Source organism: Temnothorax americanus, unplaced genomic scaffold (genome assembly GCF_048541705.1).
Source record: "Temnothorax americanus isolate GAGA-0224 unplaced genomic scaffold, ASM4854170v1 Scaffold56, whole genome shotgun sequence".
Classification (NCBI taxonomy): domain Eukaryota; kingdom Metazoa; phylum Arthropoda; class Insecta; order Hymenoptera; family Formicidae; genus Temnothorax; species Temnothorax americanus.
In genome coordinates, this window is record NW_027509712.1 from 313,935 (window position 1) to 335,135 (window position 21,201).

At 44.6% G+C, this 21,201-nt stretch overlaps 1 protein-coding gene across 3 annotated transcripts in view; it reads left to right on the forward strand.

Annotated features, from left to right (window-relative positions):
• Svp (COUP transcription factor 2) overlaps positions 1–21,201 on the forward strand; it is a 190,045-nt gene that overhangs the window by 106,484 nt on the left and 62,360 nt on the right. For all 3 annotated transcript variants that reach the window (XM_077419569.1, XM_077419567.1, XM_077419568.1), the window contains exon 3: positions 16,428–16,982. In XM_077419569.1, the coding sequence (XP_077275695.1) occupies positions 16,428–16,982 (555 nt within the window). The remainder of the gene's footprint in view (positions 1–16,427; positions 16,983–21,201) is intronic.

A 21,201-nucleotide genomic window follows, 5' to 3' on the forward strand; every position in this document is an offset into this window, starting at 1 on the left:
GAGCCGCCCCGCGCCGGGGCAGGGGCAACGCCAGGTATACACACAGGTATATATCCCCTCGCACGGTAATTACGTGACGTATTAATACCAGTTATTCCGCGTCGACTGGTTCTCTCTCCCGGCCGGTCGGCCGTCTCGATCCGCAGGTGTATTCGGCCTGTTCTTTCTCCCTTTCCGCCAGTCTCTTACCTTCTCTCTCTCTCTCTCTCTCTCTCCTCGTCTCTCTCTTCTCCCTCTCTCTCTCTCTCTCTCTCTCTCTCTCTCTCTCTCTCTCTCTCGTTCTTCGTCTCTCTCTTCTCGTGGTCTCACCTCGTCCAGACCACTGGTCCGACCTCCTCAAACGCCACGTCGCTCCGCCCGCGAAAAACACTCGCTCGCGTTTCTCTAACGAGATACTTTTCCGAAGCGATAGGACAGACTTCTAAATGGGCGCGTTCAGCAGACCAAGCCGCTCCAGTAGCAGTCGAACGTGATTGGCTCTTACTTTTAGAACCAACCAATCAACGCAGAGTGTTGATAAGACGAACTCAACAGTTGTGTCTGCTGAACGCGGTCTCCGGAATGTCTCCGCAAATTGTGAGCGCTCGGCCGCGCGCGACGGAGCACCATCGACGAAGAGCGCACGCTCTGCTCTCTTCGCGCTCGAGAAAGCGCGGGGCAAGCGAGTTCTGGTCTTTCCCGCCTCTATCAGCTAAACGAGTTACAAAACAACGCGCTCGCGACGAGAGTCGCGAATGACTTTTACTCTCTCGGCACAAGTCGTTTTTCAATGGTACTTGATGTAACGCGTTTTCTTACCGCGTCGAAAATATATATTCGCGCTTTAATATGACGTACTTGGAAACGGAAGAATAATAAACCGTGAAAATTATTTGTTCCCTCAGAGGAGCGAACTTATAATTAGTCGAGTTTTCCAAAGTTGCTAATATAAACAAGCAAAGAAAGGGATTTCTATTTATTTGTTAGAATTATATAGAGAAAATTAGATTTCTTTCTTTAAATATAATGAACAAACACATACATCGCTGTACCTCTGAAGAAGCTATAAATTGAGTGGGGGCTATAAATGACTTCGAAATAGCGCTTATTACTTCAAGCCGCGCATTGTATCGACGTTGAAATCACGGAGGATCACACAACGGAAAACGAGAGCTTTAGGACGACGTAGAGTCGATCATTTTACAATTACCACGATAACCGATCGCGCACATTCGCGGGCGTTTTAAGGTAAAAACCGCATCGAGGGACGTCGAGGTCATTTCTTTCCTTCCCCTTTTTTTTTCTTCCAACGAAGGGACTTAGCGAGCGTATCTCGGATCTGCGCGCATCCCGGGCGCAGAACCGTGGAGGAAAACAGCATGCCGGAGGCCCGTAAACGATCGAATATCCACTCCTCGGATCCCCGGGCCCATCGCGGTTCGGCCGAGCAAGTCGCAATCACGACCGTTAATCGCGGCGCGATTAACTCTCTCGAAAGCCGCTGCAAAAGTCCCGGCTGGATTCGAGGCGAGTTCTATAGGAGGAGGATCGTCCCGTAGAATCCCGTCTCCACCTACCCGCGAAATGGAACGCGCGCGAGAAAGATTATCCTTGATACCGTTTGTCGCTGATACGGCGAACGGTGTGAAATAACATTATGGAATGATACAGCATATTTTTATAAGATACAAATCAATGAAATCGAGCCGGACGACTGGTGGTTTGGCAGTTTTATGCGTGCATTTCTATTGCTGCAGATTCGAAGAGTATCGTTCAATATATGTTTTCACCTTTGTTTTTAACTTTAGATTATTTTTTCGCTTTAACCCTTCGTAGTCACGCTGGGTCAATTTGATCCGCGCTCATTAGGTAGAGACCGCGTAAATCATGTATTCGTTCACGATTTTTTTTCAACATGTTGCCATTTGATTTTTCACAAAACCGCAGTTGTTTTATATTCTAGAATGTTCAAGGTGTGTTCCAGAATTATTTGAACCCGATCGGACCGATACCGTTAAAATTTGCAACCATTCAAAATCGAGACTGGGTCAATATGACCCAGTATGACTAGAATAATATTCTAGAGAAGTGTGACTACGAAGGGTTAAACGTTTTCTTATTTTTCATGTGCCTTTGTATATGTCAAGTCACATATAAATTAATGAATGACTATCTCCAATTAGATAATGGAATTTAGACACAGAAACGTTTTGAAACACAGCTTAATCGTTCCTGTAGGATATTGTATATCCATGTTCGCTGATAATATATCAGACTTTGACCGTGAAATTTTTTTCAATACTGTAATCGATAATTGCGATATATCTTCAAGAGTGATTATAGAAACCATTAATTTAAACGTTGATAAACATCTATGATTAGCGAGTATATGCTTTATGAAAGTGGGCCAAACACGATGGTATCTTTATGGGAATTTTCCAACCGGGCGCTAAATACGACTTGAGCACAAGTCCGATGCCGCGATTCAGCGTCGCTTTATCTCCGAAGGCGAGGAAAAGCTCAGCGAAGCGGATGACTTCGACGGAGTAGGAAATTAGCTCGGGCACGTGACGACGCGCGTTTATAAATACGGTCGCGCGTGACGTAATGCTCGCGCGAGGAAGATGAAGTGGAAGGAGGTGGAGTTCTCTTAACAGGACGAAGGATCGCCCGGGGCGTCCTGTCGTAAACCCGACTGTGTTCGCCGCCCAGAAGTTCGAGCTAACGAACTTATCGTCCGCGCGCGAAAGTGGGGAACGGCGCGCCTGATTAGGATCGGGATTACGCCGCGAGTTCTCGAAGCCACATCGTAGAAACATCTCAATATTCGTGAGCGATTGCGGGCGATCGATCATATGGAATCATGTAAATTGAGAAACAAGTAACGTGAGAAATGGCACTTTGCGTAAGAGAGTGGAATTCCTTTAAATGCTATCGTTAAGATAGTCATGAATTTCGTCATGAAAGCTTCTACGTATTTATCTTGTGTAAAATGACGTTCATAACATGTCTTGATATCAACTAGATACTTACGGAAGTTTTCCATAATTTACTGATTAGATGTAAAGCCATCAGTTGAACGGACTTGAATATACATCATAAATTACAAAACCTCAAGAGGATCATGGGTTATAAAGATAGCAAAGTTTATGAGTTTTAAATTTACAGATTAGTTATCGAGAGAAACGAGTAAAGTTTAAATAAGAATTTTATGTTACATACTTATAAATTATTTTACTATTTAAAATTTTAGAACATTTTTCTATTTTAAAGAATAATTTATTATTTAAGATTGAATAGAGATTAATAGTGTTTAATGTACAATACATTTTACATTGTACTTTGAAACAATTAGAACGATTACAGCGAAAAAGCATTATTTAATAAGATAAACCTTAAAAATTCCTAAATCAAATTTTCTCGCCCGATTTATCGCTAAAAATCGTGGCCATGCTGTTGTACCCTTAGGTATCGTGTTCGCATCTGTTATGTTCGCGCAAGGGCGGGAATATAGCCCTTTAAAGTCGTCGAGGAGGGTCCCCGCGCGTTCCTGACCTTTCCATAGTCGCCCCTTAAATGTTGATTCGCATCGCGATATCGCGGAGACGCGCTCGACTATCGAGAGCCCTCGACAACGCGAGACAATGTTTCGGAAGCTATCCCAAACGTGGCATTACGTGTTTCTATGACTATCGTAAAGTCCGACTCTCAGGTTTGTAAGGGTGGGTTGACTTTTCGTGCAAGAATGATGCCTGAGACGAGCTCGAGGGGCTAATAACGATATACACGTATTGCGTGTATTGCACGTATTGTACTCAGAGGACTGAGAGGACTTCCGTAAAGAAACGCTTTAAGAAAAAGAATATACAATATCTACAAGAAGTATATATCGATTGAGTGTTTTGAATATGTCGAATGAAACTAATGACAATTCTAACTTTTTATTGCCGCGGTAAATTATAATAGAATAGATAAAAAGAGCGCCAAAAGGCATAATGAATATTTCACGAAATAATTAGATAACGTTTAATTTGGGAATGAATAATTTATGAAATAAAGATATAGCAGATTTGCCAGATAAGACATAAATGGAACTCATATGTAAATCTCGTCATTAAATCTAATCGTGAAAAGATACGAATGTAAATGTTACATTTTGCCGCTTACTCGAACTAAACACCCTTTCAATATAATTGACACAGTAATGATTGCGTTCGATAAATTCTGTTAAAAGATACGTCTAATTTGCTAGTACCTATATAGAACTAATAGCAGTCTTCGCGGGTAAAAACGATCCAGTTCTGTAACGGCAATTAGCGTTCTCCGAATTATGCCACTTTTCTCGAGAGAAAAAGAACGCACGCGATAAGTCAGTACACGACAAACACGTTGCGTAGCTGTTACCGAATTGATTGGCAGAGGCTGAACAAATGATGGGGTGGTAGCGACGAGAGATGAGGGTTAAATACTTTAAAAAGATGACGCATTGCGCCGAGGACGCGCGGTTTCGTAAAGACGGCTGAAAAGCCGAGCGTTTTTAACGTGCGGGAAGATCGTGGGAACCGGCTCGGTGCCAAGGTTATCGGAGCAAGTGCAACCGCCCGTAAGCAGGTAAGCAGCGCGCGAGCGCTGGTGTACACCTAATAATTATTAGACGATCTATATGTCGTTTGATCGGCCTCGAGTCGCGGAACGGCCTTGCAGCTAGGCCGCGCGGTGTATTACACCAGCTCGATCTTCCGCAAATTACAATCTATACGCGATTCGCACCGTTGCCTATCACGCCAGCCCCCGTTGACGTTGACGTGCGCCGCGACACGTGGCAGAATTACGTAAATCCCTGTAGCGATATTCCCCGTGCTGCGTTAGTTAGTTTGTCGGAACCTTATAGGCTTTCATCAAGCGGCTTCGCGTGTAATAATCGCAATGGCAAGTTGATGAAACAATATAGCTCCCGATTATACAAAGTCGTATCTATCTGCTGCTGCAATTTATTGCAAGCGATCATTTTTTATGATTTAAAGTATACAAGCATCGTTAAAATAATGCAATATATCTCTACTGTGGAAGATTGATATCATTGCACCAACAAAGTGTTAGGCTCTGAGGGCCATTCGTCTAATGCAGAAAAATGTTAAATATTAATTAAGGAAAAAGTATCTTGTTAATTCTATATCAGATGTGAATATTTTATGCTCTGAATGCTATATTAAAATTGTTTTGCTTCGCTCCGCTTTGCTCCGCTCGTCTGTGCGTGTTCTCTCGCTCTCTTTCTCTCTCTTTAGCCTCTTCAGGTCAGAACTACCGCCAAAGGGTATCTACGGGCAGCCGTTTATTAGATATGTAAAAATTATTCCGTGTTGCATTACCCGCCAATGCCACGCGATATGTTGCACATTTGCCGTCTCTTCTCGACCTCCCGCCCTTCCGTTATTCCACATTTCTATTCGCTCGCACCTCGTCGCACACCACACTCGTCTCTTCATCGTTGATGATTGACTTTCGTCGATCCCCAGACATCTAGAGATTTTCGAGGAACGATTTGCAAAACCTACTAATGGATACTTCATCACGAGACGAACAGAAAAAGGTCCGCTCGAATCAACGACGGTAAGAACAATCTCAGTTCCTGGCTCTTACGAACTGCCGCGTCACGCGGCATTAACATTCTCTCTGCGCTATGTGCAATCGAGAGGTATTCACCTGCGGCTATGCAAATCTGTTTTATTCTTTTCTTTTAAATACATCGATATGCGAGACAGAAATAAATGGCGTTTGCGAGATTTCAATATCAGTTATCATAAAGTAGCGGTATCGCAATTACTTTGTACGTTTGAATCTATACGTAATCGGGTTTCTAAAGGCTTGTAAGCTAAATCTCTCAATTTTGCGGCAAACGGACACCGAGATGGATAGACGTTGTACGTTAGACGCGAAATTGCAATTCTTCTGAGGGAAGAAAGAGACGTCAGAATGCAGAAGACTAGGAAGCTCTCCTGCTATTATTATAGCCTTCCGTGGTAGGTTTGCCGCAGGGCCCTTACGCGAATGTATATTTTTCTTGCAAGTTCGTACATCAGGAATTAACCTCGCTCGAAGGGACGTGCGTATATAATATATCAGGAAGAACTTGACGTTCATTTATGTGAAATGTTTGGCAGAGAGGGCGAAAAGATTTCTAGATTTTATCGAGGTGGTATAGAAAGCTAATCGAAATTTTTAACACACATCAGATATTAATTATTTTTTTATCATAAAATTTCTTATAATTTTATCATTTTATAACGTATGTTTACATGCATTTAATTTCTAATACTGATTTAAGTTCTAACAATATAGTTTTATATTTTTATGAAACTGGAAACTTTAGGTCAATTCTATTAATATTATTTATAAGAATCTATCTCTAATATATTCCCAAATTGAGATGTCACGTTCCTCTTCGAAGTCGATTTAAATCGACGATGCGGATGCTTATGCGACGTTCGAGCTCTTCGTGCTCTTCGTCGTCGTTGATTAGACGAGAGCACGTGAGAAAGCATTGTCGACAAGGGCAAGAGAAATAGCCGATAGGAAGAAGCCGAGAGAAACGGGCGAGAAACTGGCACATCGCGATGATCGAACGAGTGGCGGCACACTCACGAGGTGGTCGGGCGCGCTCGAGGGATTTTGTTAAACGGTGGGCGAAGGCAAACAGCTCGAAGATGAGCGTTGGTACGTTTGCACGACGCCTAACCCGCGATGACCCAATGACCTCGTGCGGTGGTAGGCTCATGTAGGTCGTCACCGTCGCCGAGGAGAGATCGTAGGCGGATGATTCGCCGGCTCTCTTTCTTTTACTCGCGCGAACTTCTCTCTCTTTCTCGGTGTCCTTCTCTATATTGCTCCCTCTCTCTCTCTCTCTCTCTCTTTCTCTCTCTCTCTCTCTCTCTCTCTCTCTTCGTCACTCGCTGCAAACTCGCCTTTAGGAAAGCAATACTTGGGATGCTTTCCTCTCGTCGTGGTTCTGTTTTGATTTTGATGGAGTGGTCCTCTGGCAGAACGATGGTCCTTGAAGTATATTTATTATAAAACTATTCTCTGAGTTTGTATATGATGAGTCACCGGGCGTTCAGCAGGCAGGGATCGTTTTTACGATGCAATGCGACAGTTAACGTGCTTTTGTACCATCGGTAATAAAAATAAGAAGTAAACGCGAGAGATTGTTAATTAGTTATCTAATATCTAAAATTAAAATTATAAATCATTAAATATTTTATGCTACTGTGTAATTAATGTAATTAAATAATCATCAATATTGAATATATTAATATTATATTTAGTATTAATTTAGTATTAGTATAATTTAGTTTATATTTTATTATTATCGATCATAGAATTTTTCTTCGAGATTTTAACATTTCCTGCATCTCGAAGGTTCAAAAGCAAGATTATATACCTTGAACAATCCGCAATGCCTTTCGCATATTGGGCACACGATAGAGGGTTGAGTACACGCACTTACATTTCCTTTTGCAATTTGACGAGGCTTTCTGCTTTATGGCACGCCAACGACAATAATTGCAATATTTTATGCCGGGTAATTAACACCTCGCGTCAACCCCGGCACAATCCCGGGCGAAACTGCGCGACTTCCTCGCGCGATAACCGAAGAAGCCGCTTCTGGAGCGTCGTAAAACATTGGACGAAGGTGTCGCGGATCGATAAACACGACGGCGAATCGTCGAGTTTCACCTGCATGGTATTTAGGTCCGTATATCGCGCCATAGAGACGATCGGCGCCGCGCGTATCCGTTAAGATCGGCACGGACGTGAGAAATATCGGCCGACAATATAAACCGATGACATGCAGGAAAGTTTCACGAGCGTAATCGAAGACGACGACTCCCGTTCGGCTTTCCTGCGGCTATGTCCGCGCGTGAGGACACTAAACCAGGCTTGTCCGGAACCGCCGCGGAGTTTATGTTAATGGCTCAATATTTCTTCTCCCGTATAAGCATTAATTCTTACAGTCCATGCTTCAATGCTGAAAGCGGTATGTAAATGTGATCGCCAGGTGTTAACAGGGTCGGCCATATTGAATCCTTAGCATGTGCGAAATTAAACAAATCGTTAATATCATTTAAAAAGCTACGCTAGCAACTCATTGTTACATTTATCATTTCTTAACTTGTCGTTTATTGCGCGCACATATGTGCGCAACGTGTAAAACAGTTTCTATTGTTATATTCTGCATCACAGTACATTACATTTATTGGAATTCATCTTAACCGATCTTAACTAATCAGAAGTAGCACATTTATCTTTTTTCTGTTGTAAAGTTCTTGAAAGTTTGTTCTGAAACTGTATTTCTGCACTGTGTTGCTTTCAGATTAATGTAATTCCCGTTCGATAATTACTCAAAGTCCTTATATTTGAAATATGTAGATAGATGTACAAAGTTAGTTATCCAAAGCACCTCGGTTTTTTTAGCAAAAGATACGTGTAAATATAATAGCATATCACCGCGAAATCGCGCTCTGCTATATGGAGAATTAACGAGTAGGGACTCGCTAATGGCTCTTGATAACAATGCCGGAGCACCTCGTAATAAATTAATCAGCATACAGGAAATGGCCATACATTTGTAAGCAAACGATCGACGTCATTCGCGGTTGAATTCCACGCGAAACTACGTTCGCCAGCGGCCGATCGGAATATTCATACGCGCGCGAGACGGTTTATTGACTCGCTCTCCGAAATCCTTCAGAAAATTCGGACCGCGTCCCAACAAATAAGCGGAAAAGGTCCCCGCGTCGTCGCCACGCATTTCTCAATCGCGCTACCGTTCGCCTCTTAAAATTATGCAAATCCTCGATTACTGTTCATCGAATGGCGAGCATAAAATCCGGACGACCGTAATAAAACAATAACGCCTACTGAAATAAAATAAAACGCGCAGAATTTTTCCACGCGAAATCGAATAAGTCAACGTTGACGGTAAACGGAATGAGATACGGGGTCGCATTCTTCATATTACATATATAAATCGGTTCAATTTTCCTGCGTACGTGTTTTATGCAAATTCGTCGGGACAAGTCTTAACTCACGTTCGACTAGGGTTATCGAAAGCAGTGCTTGTTTGCCGACCGCAACGAGGAAATCGTCCAAGTGTTTTTTCCCCCCCCCCCCCCGTTGGCGCTTCTTGAATCTATTCGACGCGGAAGAGAAACGCTTTCACGACATATTTATCTGAACACCTAGCAAATCTGCGCGACATACGATGTACAGACAGACACGGACGCGCACGTGCGCTCTTGATCTCCTCTCTATTTCTCTCTTTTTATCTCGTTTTATCTGATTCATGCGTGCAATCTCGGCATAGAGCCGTGTTAAATTTCTAAGTCGTACGTCACGAGCGCTAATGAAATTCCTTTGCCACGTCGCGTCCCGTATAACCGTCTTAATCAACGCGGCTGTCGCCACGAAACGAAAAGAATTAGCATTTTAAATCACGCGCTCCGCGGGTGCTCGCCACCCCCCGCGCCTTCGCGGCACCGACTTCTTGTCTCCCTCCCGGCCTTCCCGCCCGACCTACGGGGCCCCCACATCTCATCCCGGTAATTCGTTTATTATTATCGAGGCGGATCGGAAGATTGATCGTCACTCTCCCCGATGTTTATAATTATTTCGGGCGATACCACGGCGCGTTCACGTTGTACGTCACGCCGGGACGGACGCGCTTCGCCCCGTCTTCTGGTGGACACACACGCACGTGAACGGGGGCCCCCCAGCACCTACACATCGTAACGCGCGAATCCAGCGCTCACCGACCGCGCGTCCGTGTGCGCGCGAGAGGAAGAAAGCGATAGGTTCGACCTCGGCGCTTTTTTTTCCACCCGGACGGATATCTCCCCTCCCCTCCGATCCTCTCCCGTACCCCCCTTTTTTTCGAACCGCGCGCCAGGATCATCAATCTGCGTCCCGCGGACTCCTTCGAGGATACGCTACGCGTTCGCCGCCGCGAAGATCGCTCAGGGTCCCTGGTGAGGTCTCTCCAATACGCGTCAAGGTTCTCCTTTTCGTCCCCCCCCCCAGCCCGCCCGCCCGCCGCCTCGTCTCCTCTCGAGAATTTCCGCGATTCTTCCGCTTTATCGGTGCATCACGGCCTCGCGCGACAATCAGCGGACGCGTCCGCGCTAATGAAGCCACGTCGTTTTGACGAATGGCATTATCGTCCGCCGAGAGAAAGCATAGCGCAAAATCTCGCGTCGGACAGATCTTTTATTGTGGCTTCGACGTGCTTCACCGTGGTTCACGTTATTACGAGTTGATCCGAGCGACCTTCGGCACTGAATGGTCGCGATGACTTCACTTGATCGTTACGCGCGAAAAATCTACCGTTAGCGGCTACCCTTTGTCAACGAGATAATCCTTTATTAAAGAATCCATCTAATCTGGTAGAAAGAAAAAGGCTATTTTTGTCGATTTCAGAATTCCACAATCGACATTGGTGTTCGATGCTGGTCGTAATTCCATTTAGTGGAAGGCTACATGAAAAATTCATGATCATTCATAGTCAGCACACCCTCATTTCTTTCGTTAGTTAAAGTCCTGTTTCGATTTAAAAGCAAGCCCCTTCTGAAGGTTCATTTTTTATATACTCTTACCTTTCAGTGCATTAGGTAATCGAGTGTATAATAATTTTTATTCCACTAAATAATAAATAAAAGTAAAAGTATTTTAATAAATATACAGTAACATTAAATTCGGGTCTGCAATGATCGGTCAGAAATTTGATAACTAGTTACAACATAAAGAAATTTAAGCAAGATCTATACTCTTTTATTTCGAATTTTTGTATCAATATTGATGTGCATTAATCTTTATTGTTAAAATATCTTGAAGTTGATAATAGCTTTATTAAATTAAGGTCAATTTATCGCTTTCTCATTTCTTCGGAGATTTAATGCTCTTATTTCATTCGCGTGGAAAAATCCGGATTAGATCTAATCAACGGGAAACCCCATTTTTTCCGGCACCCTGATCTACCGCCATAACTCGCTCTCGCGCTACAAGTCACTATAATCGTTCTTATCGAAGAGAACATTATATTCGGCGTTTCCAGACGAGATTTATCGTCATTGAATTTTGATACAAATGGAATTGTTATGCGATATAAATGTGCAAAAAGTTTACTTTTTGCTGGAAAAACTTCTTTATACTACTTTTATATCTCTCGGAACGTATTTATACATCTATTAAAAATACTATATAATCTATTGTCTACATTCGAATATTCAACTTTAAACTCCGTTTTCTAAAAAATTAAATTTATTGTTTTTCTATAAAATTTTTGCTTTTTCCACTTGAAACATCTACTTGTCAAAAAATAATGGCCATTAAAAATAACAAAGATTCGGCTTCGGTGAAACGCATACACCCTCGTCTTCGGTTAGCGGCAGCCGGGAGTAAAAATAATAAATACAAATGTATAACACATAATGGCAAATAATAATAAATAATAAATAAAATAAAAAATTAATATTTATTATAGCAACATTTATCCCAATGTCAAATCGATTCCGATCGGCTCTTGTCCAACTTACATCTCAATAATTAAAGATAGCGATAAACCGTCGCTAACAACGGTACAAAATACGGTGGCAACTATCGGGAATCACGGCGCGGCGCGGCGCATCAGCATCGTGGCGAGTCTTTTAACGAGGAGAAACCACGGATCAATGCGGTTAATCCAGCGCGGCGGAGACGGTATCGCCTGATTGCGGCTACGACGTCACGCGGACTGCTGCTAAGGTATACGGAGCCAAGGCGAGCGAACGGTCGGCTCGGACTCGAATAGATGGTGGTAACGGTACCGAATCCTGCATACACCGTACCGTATATACACGTTTACGCCGCGCCGCGCGCGCAGTCGGCGCTATCGGGGAACCGCATCATGCTAATTCGCATCCTCCGCCGGCCGTTGAGATTCTCTCGCGCGGATCGTCCCTCGCCGGGACCATGCGGGCGTCCCGGTTTCGCTCGCGAAACCCAGCCAGGTCGATACGCGCGGCTATATTCCCATCTGTCCGGTTTTCTCCTTGTGGAATACGCCGTTCCCGCGAGCGATGCTTTATATAGTCCGTTGATTTCCGGAGGATAAATGTGTTAGATATCGATAAAACAATAAATTAATAGACGCATGCATGCATACGAAATGTGTATGCCTGCGAGCGAAAGCGTGTATCAACACAAAATAGCAATATATAAATGAACCGCACATAAAATACAACAATTAAATACAGGCACACACCGCATATATACGATATTGTAGACAAAAAAATTAAATATTGGATCAAATATTTCGATTAAAAATATCTCTTTTGAGATTCTCTTTCCCTACTTATACTTTTCTTATGCAATTGGGCTAATTTTATTCCTTCTTACTTTGTTAACTTGTTATTTCATTGATTTGTCGATCCTCGTCGCTTTTCCGTTTCCACAAATGCTCATCTATGATTTTCGTACACGATTACGATTTGGAGAAGGCGGGGGTCGAGATGTCGGCGAAGAAAACGGAGAGAGAAAAAAGGAGTGCAGTCGCGACGAATCACTCTCGGCAATATCGGACGATCTGGACAAAGCTCCTCACCCGCGTGCTCAGAACATGTTTATCTCCGATTTCGCGTGTCAACTTTGCGTCATTGTATGCGATTTCCCTCTCTTTCTCATCGCCTCATCGTCGATGCATATCGATATCGCGGAAGTGCGGCGCCGCTGTCCGGAGCGGTTAAATGGGACTTTCGTCGATCGCTCCTCGCGCTCTGGAGGGGGACGACGGTGGACCCTGCTCCCGTCTGGATCCCTCATGTGGATCCCTTTCGCGAAGAAAGGTGAGAGCGGAGAGGGATGGGACCGGAACGACGTACGGAGAGACGAATAGAAAGAGAAGCGACGAGATGGAGAAGGAAGGAAGAGAGGAGAGCAGAGCCCCATTCCTTCGTTAAAGCCGCGGGGCGGAGGTTGGCATCCAGGCGCTTCTCAGCGGGGCGCCGTTTCTTCGAGTCTCGGCTCTCTCGAGCAGGAGAATCTCGTACGTGAAAGACTCCCTTCCTCGCTCCTCATCTTCTTCTTCGTCGTCGTCGTCGTCGTCGTCGTCGTCGTCGTCGTCGTCGTCGTCGTTGTCGTCGTCGTCGTCGTCTTCTTCTTCTTCCTCCGTGACCGCTGCTTCTCGTCCATTCTCCGTTTCGCTTTTAACGTGCCACCCTCTCCTGGTCCCGCATCACCGCGCTAATAGTCTCTCTCGCGAGCTAGAGCGAGCGGTCTTTCTCTCGCACTCGCCGTCTCGCTCTCGAGTCGCTATCTCTTCCGAGAACACGAGCGCTGCATCGCGCCGCGTCGGTATACGCCGTATACGTACGCCTACGCGTTGTTACGGTCGTCGCAATTTGCCGGGGTACGTCCTAGACGGTGTTCCCTTTCGGCTGAGGGGTTTAAGTGTGCTCTCAATGCTCTCGCTCTCTCGGTTCCGCGTTCCGAAGATCGAGAGTCCTCTAGAATGTCATCGAAGCCGCGTTGTCCTCTTAAGATTCGCGATCATTTTAGTCTAATGCTATTAATATTACATTAATATTAATAAGTGAAAAGATTTAGCGTACACGGAAAAGTACATAAGTGCCAAAAATAAAATTATGAGACAGATAAGAGTATAATGCATTATTTACTTTAAAAAAATACAAAAAGATGTCTTATGTAATCTTTACGTTAATTCCGTATTTAATATTTTTATAAAACAGATAGTTCTTTGTACACTTATCGACTTTAGTATTTGAAATCTTCTTTCACGAGAAAAGTAATTTTCTGGAAATATATATAACTTATCTTGCCTGGTACTTTACATCTTTAATTGATATATATTATAAAGGATAGTTATTATTATAACATAATGTAGCAGTATAAATAATGATTATTGCTAATTTAAAATTTTTAGGAAGAAGACAGACAAGTTGCGAAATTATTATTCTAAATTACGTGGAAAAGTCCAACCTTGAGACGCCTCAAGTTTCCACGTATCCAACGAGCACGCGCATTTAAATAATTCACGTTATTCGCTTCCAATACTCGAGAAGTTGAGGCGCAGATTTGCGAAGGCTCGTCGGCAGCTCGTTCCGGTCGCCTCGTTTTCAGCATTGTCACGCGCACGCGTTGCCCCGTCATTTGCCAATTATCGCGAGTGAAAGCACACTCGAGTAACGCGAAGTAATTGCGTTACGCGGACAGATGAGCGCAATCGCATATAAGCTCGCACGGCGGACAATCGCGCAAGAACACGCGCGGTCGTTACTCAACAGAGTAATCGCGTCGTCGTCCACCTCCTCTTTCTCCTCCTCCTCCTCCTCCTCCTCCTCCTTTTCGTATGTGTGTACGTGTAGTCCGCGCGGCGGAAAAAATGCGCGGTCCGGTAATAATCGCGGTAATCGCGCCCGGAGAATGCGGCAGAGGCACGTTTATAAGTACGTAACGGTTTGCAGGACATCTCGCATGATCGCGCACGGAAAGGCACGGACGTCGCTCGCGATCGAAGCCCGTAAGGAAGTCACCGATCGATAACCAAAACCGCGAAGAAAATCTGCGAAGAACGCGAAAGAAGAAGACTCGTTGGAAGAAAAATATATAAACACAGAATTAAAATTATTTATAATATAAAATATTTATCTAGCTAGATTTAAATTTAATTAAGTTTATGTAGACCGCGTTACGTTCGAGTATGCAAAGTTTATGACGTGTGATATATTTATTGAATAAATGTATAATATACGTAATTGTTTTAAGTGAAGACACACAATCGCTATAAGAAAAGATATAACGTTTTTATTAATAGACATGCTGATTGTAACAATCATTATTCCAGATTGCAATATTGAACACTTCTGTCTTGCGAAAAGAATAGCATAATACCTAATGCAGCAAGATTGCACAAATTCTCTCAATAACGCAGCACGTGTCTCGGCAAAAAAGCGGTAACTTCGTAAAAAAGGTAAATCCGTCGAAATAGTATGCCTAGAATTGCAGCGGGCATTAACCTCAATGATACGACGATGATGAGGATAATGATGATGATGATGATGACGATAATAATGGTCGGTCGATGAACCGGCACGGCCGCGCCGCGCCGGAACAGCTTTCGGCGAAATTTGTACGGCTGCGATCGAATCGGCCGACACCGGCGGCGTCTCTCGTGCGATCGTATTTGCGTGTACTTGAACGTGCCGCACGTTATGGCACACGTACCGCGCGGCGTGTATTTGCCTTTGCACAATATTTGCAGGCACTCGAGAGTATCTCGCCGCGAGAGACTCATCCGGGTTCCGGTACAGGTGTCGTGCCTTCTCCCGTGGTCATTCGCGTCGCCGCGCCGTGCCGGTGACTTCTTGGAAGTGGCTAGCGCACGTAGCGAAGTAGTGTACGCGGATAAATGAGTGGCGTTACGTATCCTCCCAGCTAAATCCTCCGTTGCGAGGCACGAATTGCGAGGCACGGGTCTCTCTCTTTCTCTCTCACGAAGTAGACCGTTAGCCACGCGGTGGTTGACACGAGCGAAGTCCGAGGAGAGGACCTGGACCTCCGTTCGTTACGTCACGCCTGTCTGATGAGGATGATCGCCCTGGGCGACATAGAAATTCGCGTTATAGACGTGCATGGCGCGATCCGTTTGTCAGATTTTTTGATCGCGCTGATCGAACGAATGAGCAAAAGTGCCCTTGGTGCTTAGGAGGGTATTCAAGGATACGACGATCTGACTGGACTATAAATCGCGCGCGTCTGATTCTTATCTCGCGTTGACGTTCAATGTACGAAACATTGATACAATAATTCACACGTACTGATAGCGAATGGATATGTATCTCTGAAAATGAGCTAGGTGCGGTTTAGATAGATATTTCAACCAGGGATATTGCGTTACCGAAAAACGTTTCTCCTTTATGACGGAGTCGCGAACTCGATGACGCGTGACTGCATAGATAAATCTTATTGCGCAACAGGCTTATCAGGCTCTCCGCGTACGTTGAAATTTTCCTAGAAACCTCGAGACAGTTTAAGAAAGCGATGGATGAAGGTCACACGTAAAACTAGGACGAGTTAAAGCGCGTTGGCGTTAAAGCGAGATGTACAGTTGTAAATAATTTATGAAAAGTTACATTTGAAAACTTCTACATTTTGTACCTTTAAAGTTTTGATATATTTTATATTTTTCATCTGTTATATCTTTCTAGCTCTTCGCATGTAATACTTCCAAGACGTTCGGATTCCGCAAGCTCGATCGCTTCAACTAACTTCGCCGTCTTGATCCGTAAGACCTCGGGACAAGACGGTACAGAGACCGTACCGTGTAACGTGAAAGCGAGATCAGCAACTTAGGTAGAGACGAGTCTTCACATTATCAAACGTCGCCTTCTATTTTTCAGCTGTGCAGAGGGGGCGAGTGCCGCCGTCGCAACCCTCGCTGCCGGGTCTGCCGGGCCAGTTCGCCCTGACGAACGGGGACGCGGTCGCGTGTGCCAGCCTAAACGGACACTCTTACCTCTCGTCGTATATAAGCCTGCTGCTGAGGGCGGAGCCCTATCCGACCTCGAGATACGGCCAGTGCATGCAGCCCCCCAACAACATCATGGGTATCGACAATATCTGCGAGCTCGCGGCGCGGCTGCTCTTCTCGGCGGTCGAGTGGGCCCGGAACATCCCGTTCTTCCCGGATCTTCAGGTGACGGACCAGGTGGCCCTGCTCAGGCTAGTGTGGAGCGAGCTGTTCGTCCTGAACGCGAGCCAGTGCTCGATGCCCCTCCACGTGGCGCCGCTTCTAGCGGCGGCGGGCCTTCACGCCTCGCCGATGGCGGCGGACCGCGTGGTCGCCTTCATGGATCACATCAGGATCTTCCAGGAGCAAGTGGAGAAACTCAAGGCGCTCCACGTCGATTCCGCGGAATACAGCTGCCTCAAGGCCATCGTCCTCTTCACCACCGGTGAGTCTGAGATTATTATTTGATCGCTCTATTCTCGGTTTTTAACTTGAGTTAGAATCTACTTAAATACTCCCTCCCTCTATTTCAATAAAAATATATGATGATATAAATTGTGATTCGTCATAATTCAAAATATTTCTAAAAATAGATCCGCGAGTTTTATTAAAAAGTCTTGGTTCTGCATTCCTTGGAAGTTTTTTTTTCAAGCTCTGTCAAGCCGTCGTTCTTTTTGTCGAAGAAGAAAGACTTACTTTACGATATATATAAGACATTATATCTCATGAAATATTATCTAGACATCACGAGCGCACGATGACAGATTCGTCGTGAATTCCTTTTGAAAAACGCGTCGGGAGAGCTAGAAAACCATTCGCGTTTGTGCGTCTAGCACGAGCCGTGGGTCTTGACGACGTATTCCCTACGCACGCAACGATACTTCGGTCGTCGTCCGTATTACCCGCGTCTGCCTGCCTGTCCCGCCTATAATCGTCATGACGATGCTATCTCGAAGATGCTCGTTGTCACGTAGCCGCGATCCTCGACGGGCCGCCTAGAGAGACGCGCTAGCAGCGCACCGAGAGGGACAATGCTCTTTCTCTTCCCCCCGATCGCGAAGCCTCACGGTTCCTGTACCACATACCGGGTGGCAGGAGAGCGATGCGCCGGAAGAACTCTCCGAGCGTAAGCGGAGAGTATGGTTCTCTCTATTTCCCCCCCCCCCACCCTCTCTCTCTCGCTCTCTATGTCTCTCCAGAGGAGATGTACGTTTTCTCGACGTCGTCCGTTGCTCGCTGACCGCGGGCACCGTCTAATCGACGTGGCAGAGATATTATCGCCGCCGGTACGCCTGGCGACTGTCATCCAGCAGCGCGATCCCCGTCGGGACCAGGAGACGACGGCGACGGGATGACGACAATTCACTGACGTAACAATGTGTAACGCCGCAGCGACGTCGGTGGCGGCGGCGGCGACGGCGACGCGGACGTATACGTAGGTAATACGTACGTACCTTCGTTGTGTCGCGATCGTCATCGAGCCGTCGAGACAATGCGTTTCTCCACTTCCCTCTGTCCGTCTCCCGCCGCAACGCGTTCTCGCTCCCCGAAGCCAATCTCTAGTCCCCGGTATCTATCTCCTCCCTTTTCCCTCTATCTCTCTCCCTCTTTCGTCGCATCCGATGACAACCGCATCCTGTCCGAACGAGCGCTCGCGCGAGCTATCTCCCGGCCCATCTGCTCCTTTCTCCAGGAGGAACCATCACCATCGCATATACATATACGCATCACGTATACACCGAGAGGATTTCGGACCGGGCGATCTTCTCTTCTGCCGGTGTGTTCTCTTGTTGGATACGTGCACGCACGTTCGCACGCACACGACTCGCGACCAGGCGGTAGGTTTTAGTCAGGGGGGGTCGACGAGAACGATGAGGAGAACGGCGGCGGCGGCGGCGGCGGCGGCGACGACCACGACGATGGCCCATGCTAAAGCATCTCGCCGTAGATACGAGACGGGGGGCTATTTATTTCCGTGCTATATGGGCACGCTTAGCTCGGCTTAGCTTATGCTAATGTCCCCATTCTCGGGGAACAACCTCTACCCCTTTTTGCCCCGCTCGACTTTTTCTATTCTTTCTGCGCCCGAACGCGATCGTCGGACCTCCAAGTTCTTTTTTTCCTCGCGTATCCTTGCTATATAGGTGAGCCTTTCTTCACTATTCTCTCTTACGACCTAAGGTTTAACGCTTAAACGTGCAGCTCAGCTTATGTGCAATCTTTTTTAATTGTAATTATATTTTTATGAGCGTAGGATGCAGCTTGTGTATCTTTGATGAATAGATCAGAAAAGTATTTCTTTGGCTAACTTGAGGTTCAAGATAAAGAATAATACAAAAAATATAGAATATGAATGTAAAGCTTTGATTGATTCCCTTCATTATTAAATCTCAAATAAAAATTTTGTAGAAGTGAAAGTCGATGAGAAATTAATTAATAACTAAAGTTTTATTAATTGTTTATAACGTTGAAATTTTAGTTTACGAAGAATCCATTTTCAATGATTTGTTATTTAAAAGCAGAAATATTTTACGGATCTATATTTTCTAAAAAATATTTTTTTATCTCTATTCTTACATCTTTACAGTACTATTTATAATTTTTAAAATATATGATGAGATGCCAAAATTTTGTTTCTTTACTTACAACAATGGATATTTGAAAATGTCAAATCTTATATTTCAAAAAGATTTTAAACATCAGGTTTGAAAAGATTTTAAATAGTCACTTTTAATTTATTGATAACGCACACACGCACAAGTTATAGGAGAATAAATATTGATTAATAAATTTCCGATAACATATCGTAATACATCGTCACGTGTTGATAATGCCGACAACCGACTCGAGATGATTAGCTATTACTCATTATACAGTTAAGAGATTAAAGGGCTATTATTGGAAGGTTAAAAAGCGAATGGGTCAGGACACATCATCTTGTTCAATTTTACATAATAGAAGGCAAAAGCGTGGAAACGGTTTGTAACTCGCGGTCGTGAATGAATTCGTTTGAAATGAAAAGCAGAATAAATGTTCGCACGTACCGTAGCACGTTATTACGCTAATCGAGGTGTGTCACTGTAGCGAAACGTAGAAATAACGAATGCGAAATGTATTATTAATTGTACCGAGGCCGGTATGCGGTTTTAAGATTGCATTACGAGATAATGAACGATCGCCGCTCAAACTTTTGCTCCGTACGGTTTATATTATATAGATAGAAGCGTTTGACAATTAGCGTTTGATAGTTAATCCGATCGTGAAAAACATCTAATGTCGCGATAACGATTATCTCAACCGGTCTGATATGCAAATTGCTATTACCAGAAAACGTACGTCATAACACTTTATGTCGAGCCGTTTAAATCATCTCGCAACTTCCCGCTGTCCAATAATTGAATTGTTTTTGTTGGGCACAAGAACTTGTAAGATCACAAGAACCGAATGATTGATCTCACTTAAAATAAAATCGAACATAATCCCGCTACAGATTCCTCATTAACGTATATTTCTATTCATTAGTTTATTACCGTTACAATTGTATAGGTGCCATGATTCCGTAAGACTATATTTATGATTACTTTCTATTTATGAAGAAAATGAATAATGAGGAGGATTCACGTTAAGCTTCTTACGTTAATTAAGATACATATTTATTTATCGGGATTGAATCAACTCAATTATAAAAGTTACGTCAGCCATATATCTGATCATGAGAATGGTAGCTGAAACGAAATCGTGCCTTTCGCGTTCCAATATATCTATCGGTATTTTAATACATGTGTTTAGCGTTGCTTCGGGAAGACCTCGTGCGATTACGGTACGTTACGTGTCGCGTATAATTGACGCGAAATTAGCGTGTCCGGCGGCGCGAGCGCGGCTAAATTTCTTTCCTGCTTCTTTTCTCTCTCTTTCTCTTCTGCAGCGGGAGTTCCTCTCCGCCCGACCCGTGAGATGGAGGGTTGCGACTTTTTTTCGTACACCCCGTGGTCCGCGTCGGACCACGTGTCTAATTGTTCGGATAAAACGGCGGAACGAGGGCACGGTGCATAAAATACGTTTAGCTCGCTAAGATCGGCCGCCTCTCAGCTTTCTCCGATGTTGTGTATGCACGAGATATTGCATACCCGGTGGTCCAAAACATTCGAGCGCGCCGCGCCGCGCCGCGCCGCCGCTTGAATAATCGTCGCCCGAGATCATTACGTCCACGACGTCGATACATCGGCCGTAATTACACGGGAAAAGGAGCTCGCCCGCGCCACGATAGCTCGCTCTCTCTTAGCTAGAGAGACCTTTAATTGCAAGAATAACCGGCGCTGCCATTTATCCCCGCGGTCAGTAATGTTTCCCGGGAATCTCGCACGATCAATTTTCAGACGGGTATTTCGCGTCGCGTTGCAAAATCGAGTGTCGAAAAAAGGACAATGCTGATATTTTTCTTAAAATTTAATTTATTTTTCCTGTATAGAATGAATTAGAATTTTATAATTAACTGTAATAAATAAAATTCTAGACGGAATTATATATCCTTCTCTGCTGCTTATATTGGAATTATATTATCGTCCTCTCGTCCCTTCGCACCCTTAACTCGCGAGAAATCTCGTCGTGAAGAAAAACGCGAGACCCGCGCACGAATCGTTATCAGCCGGTCCCGCTTTCCGCTC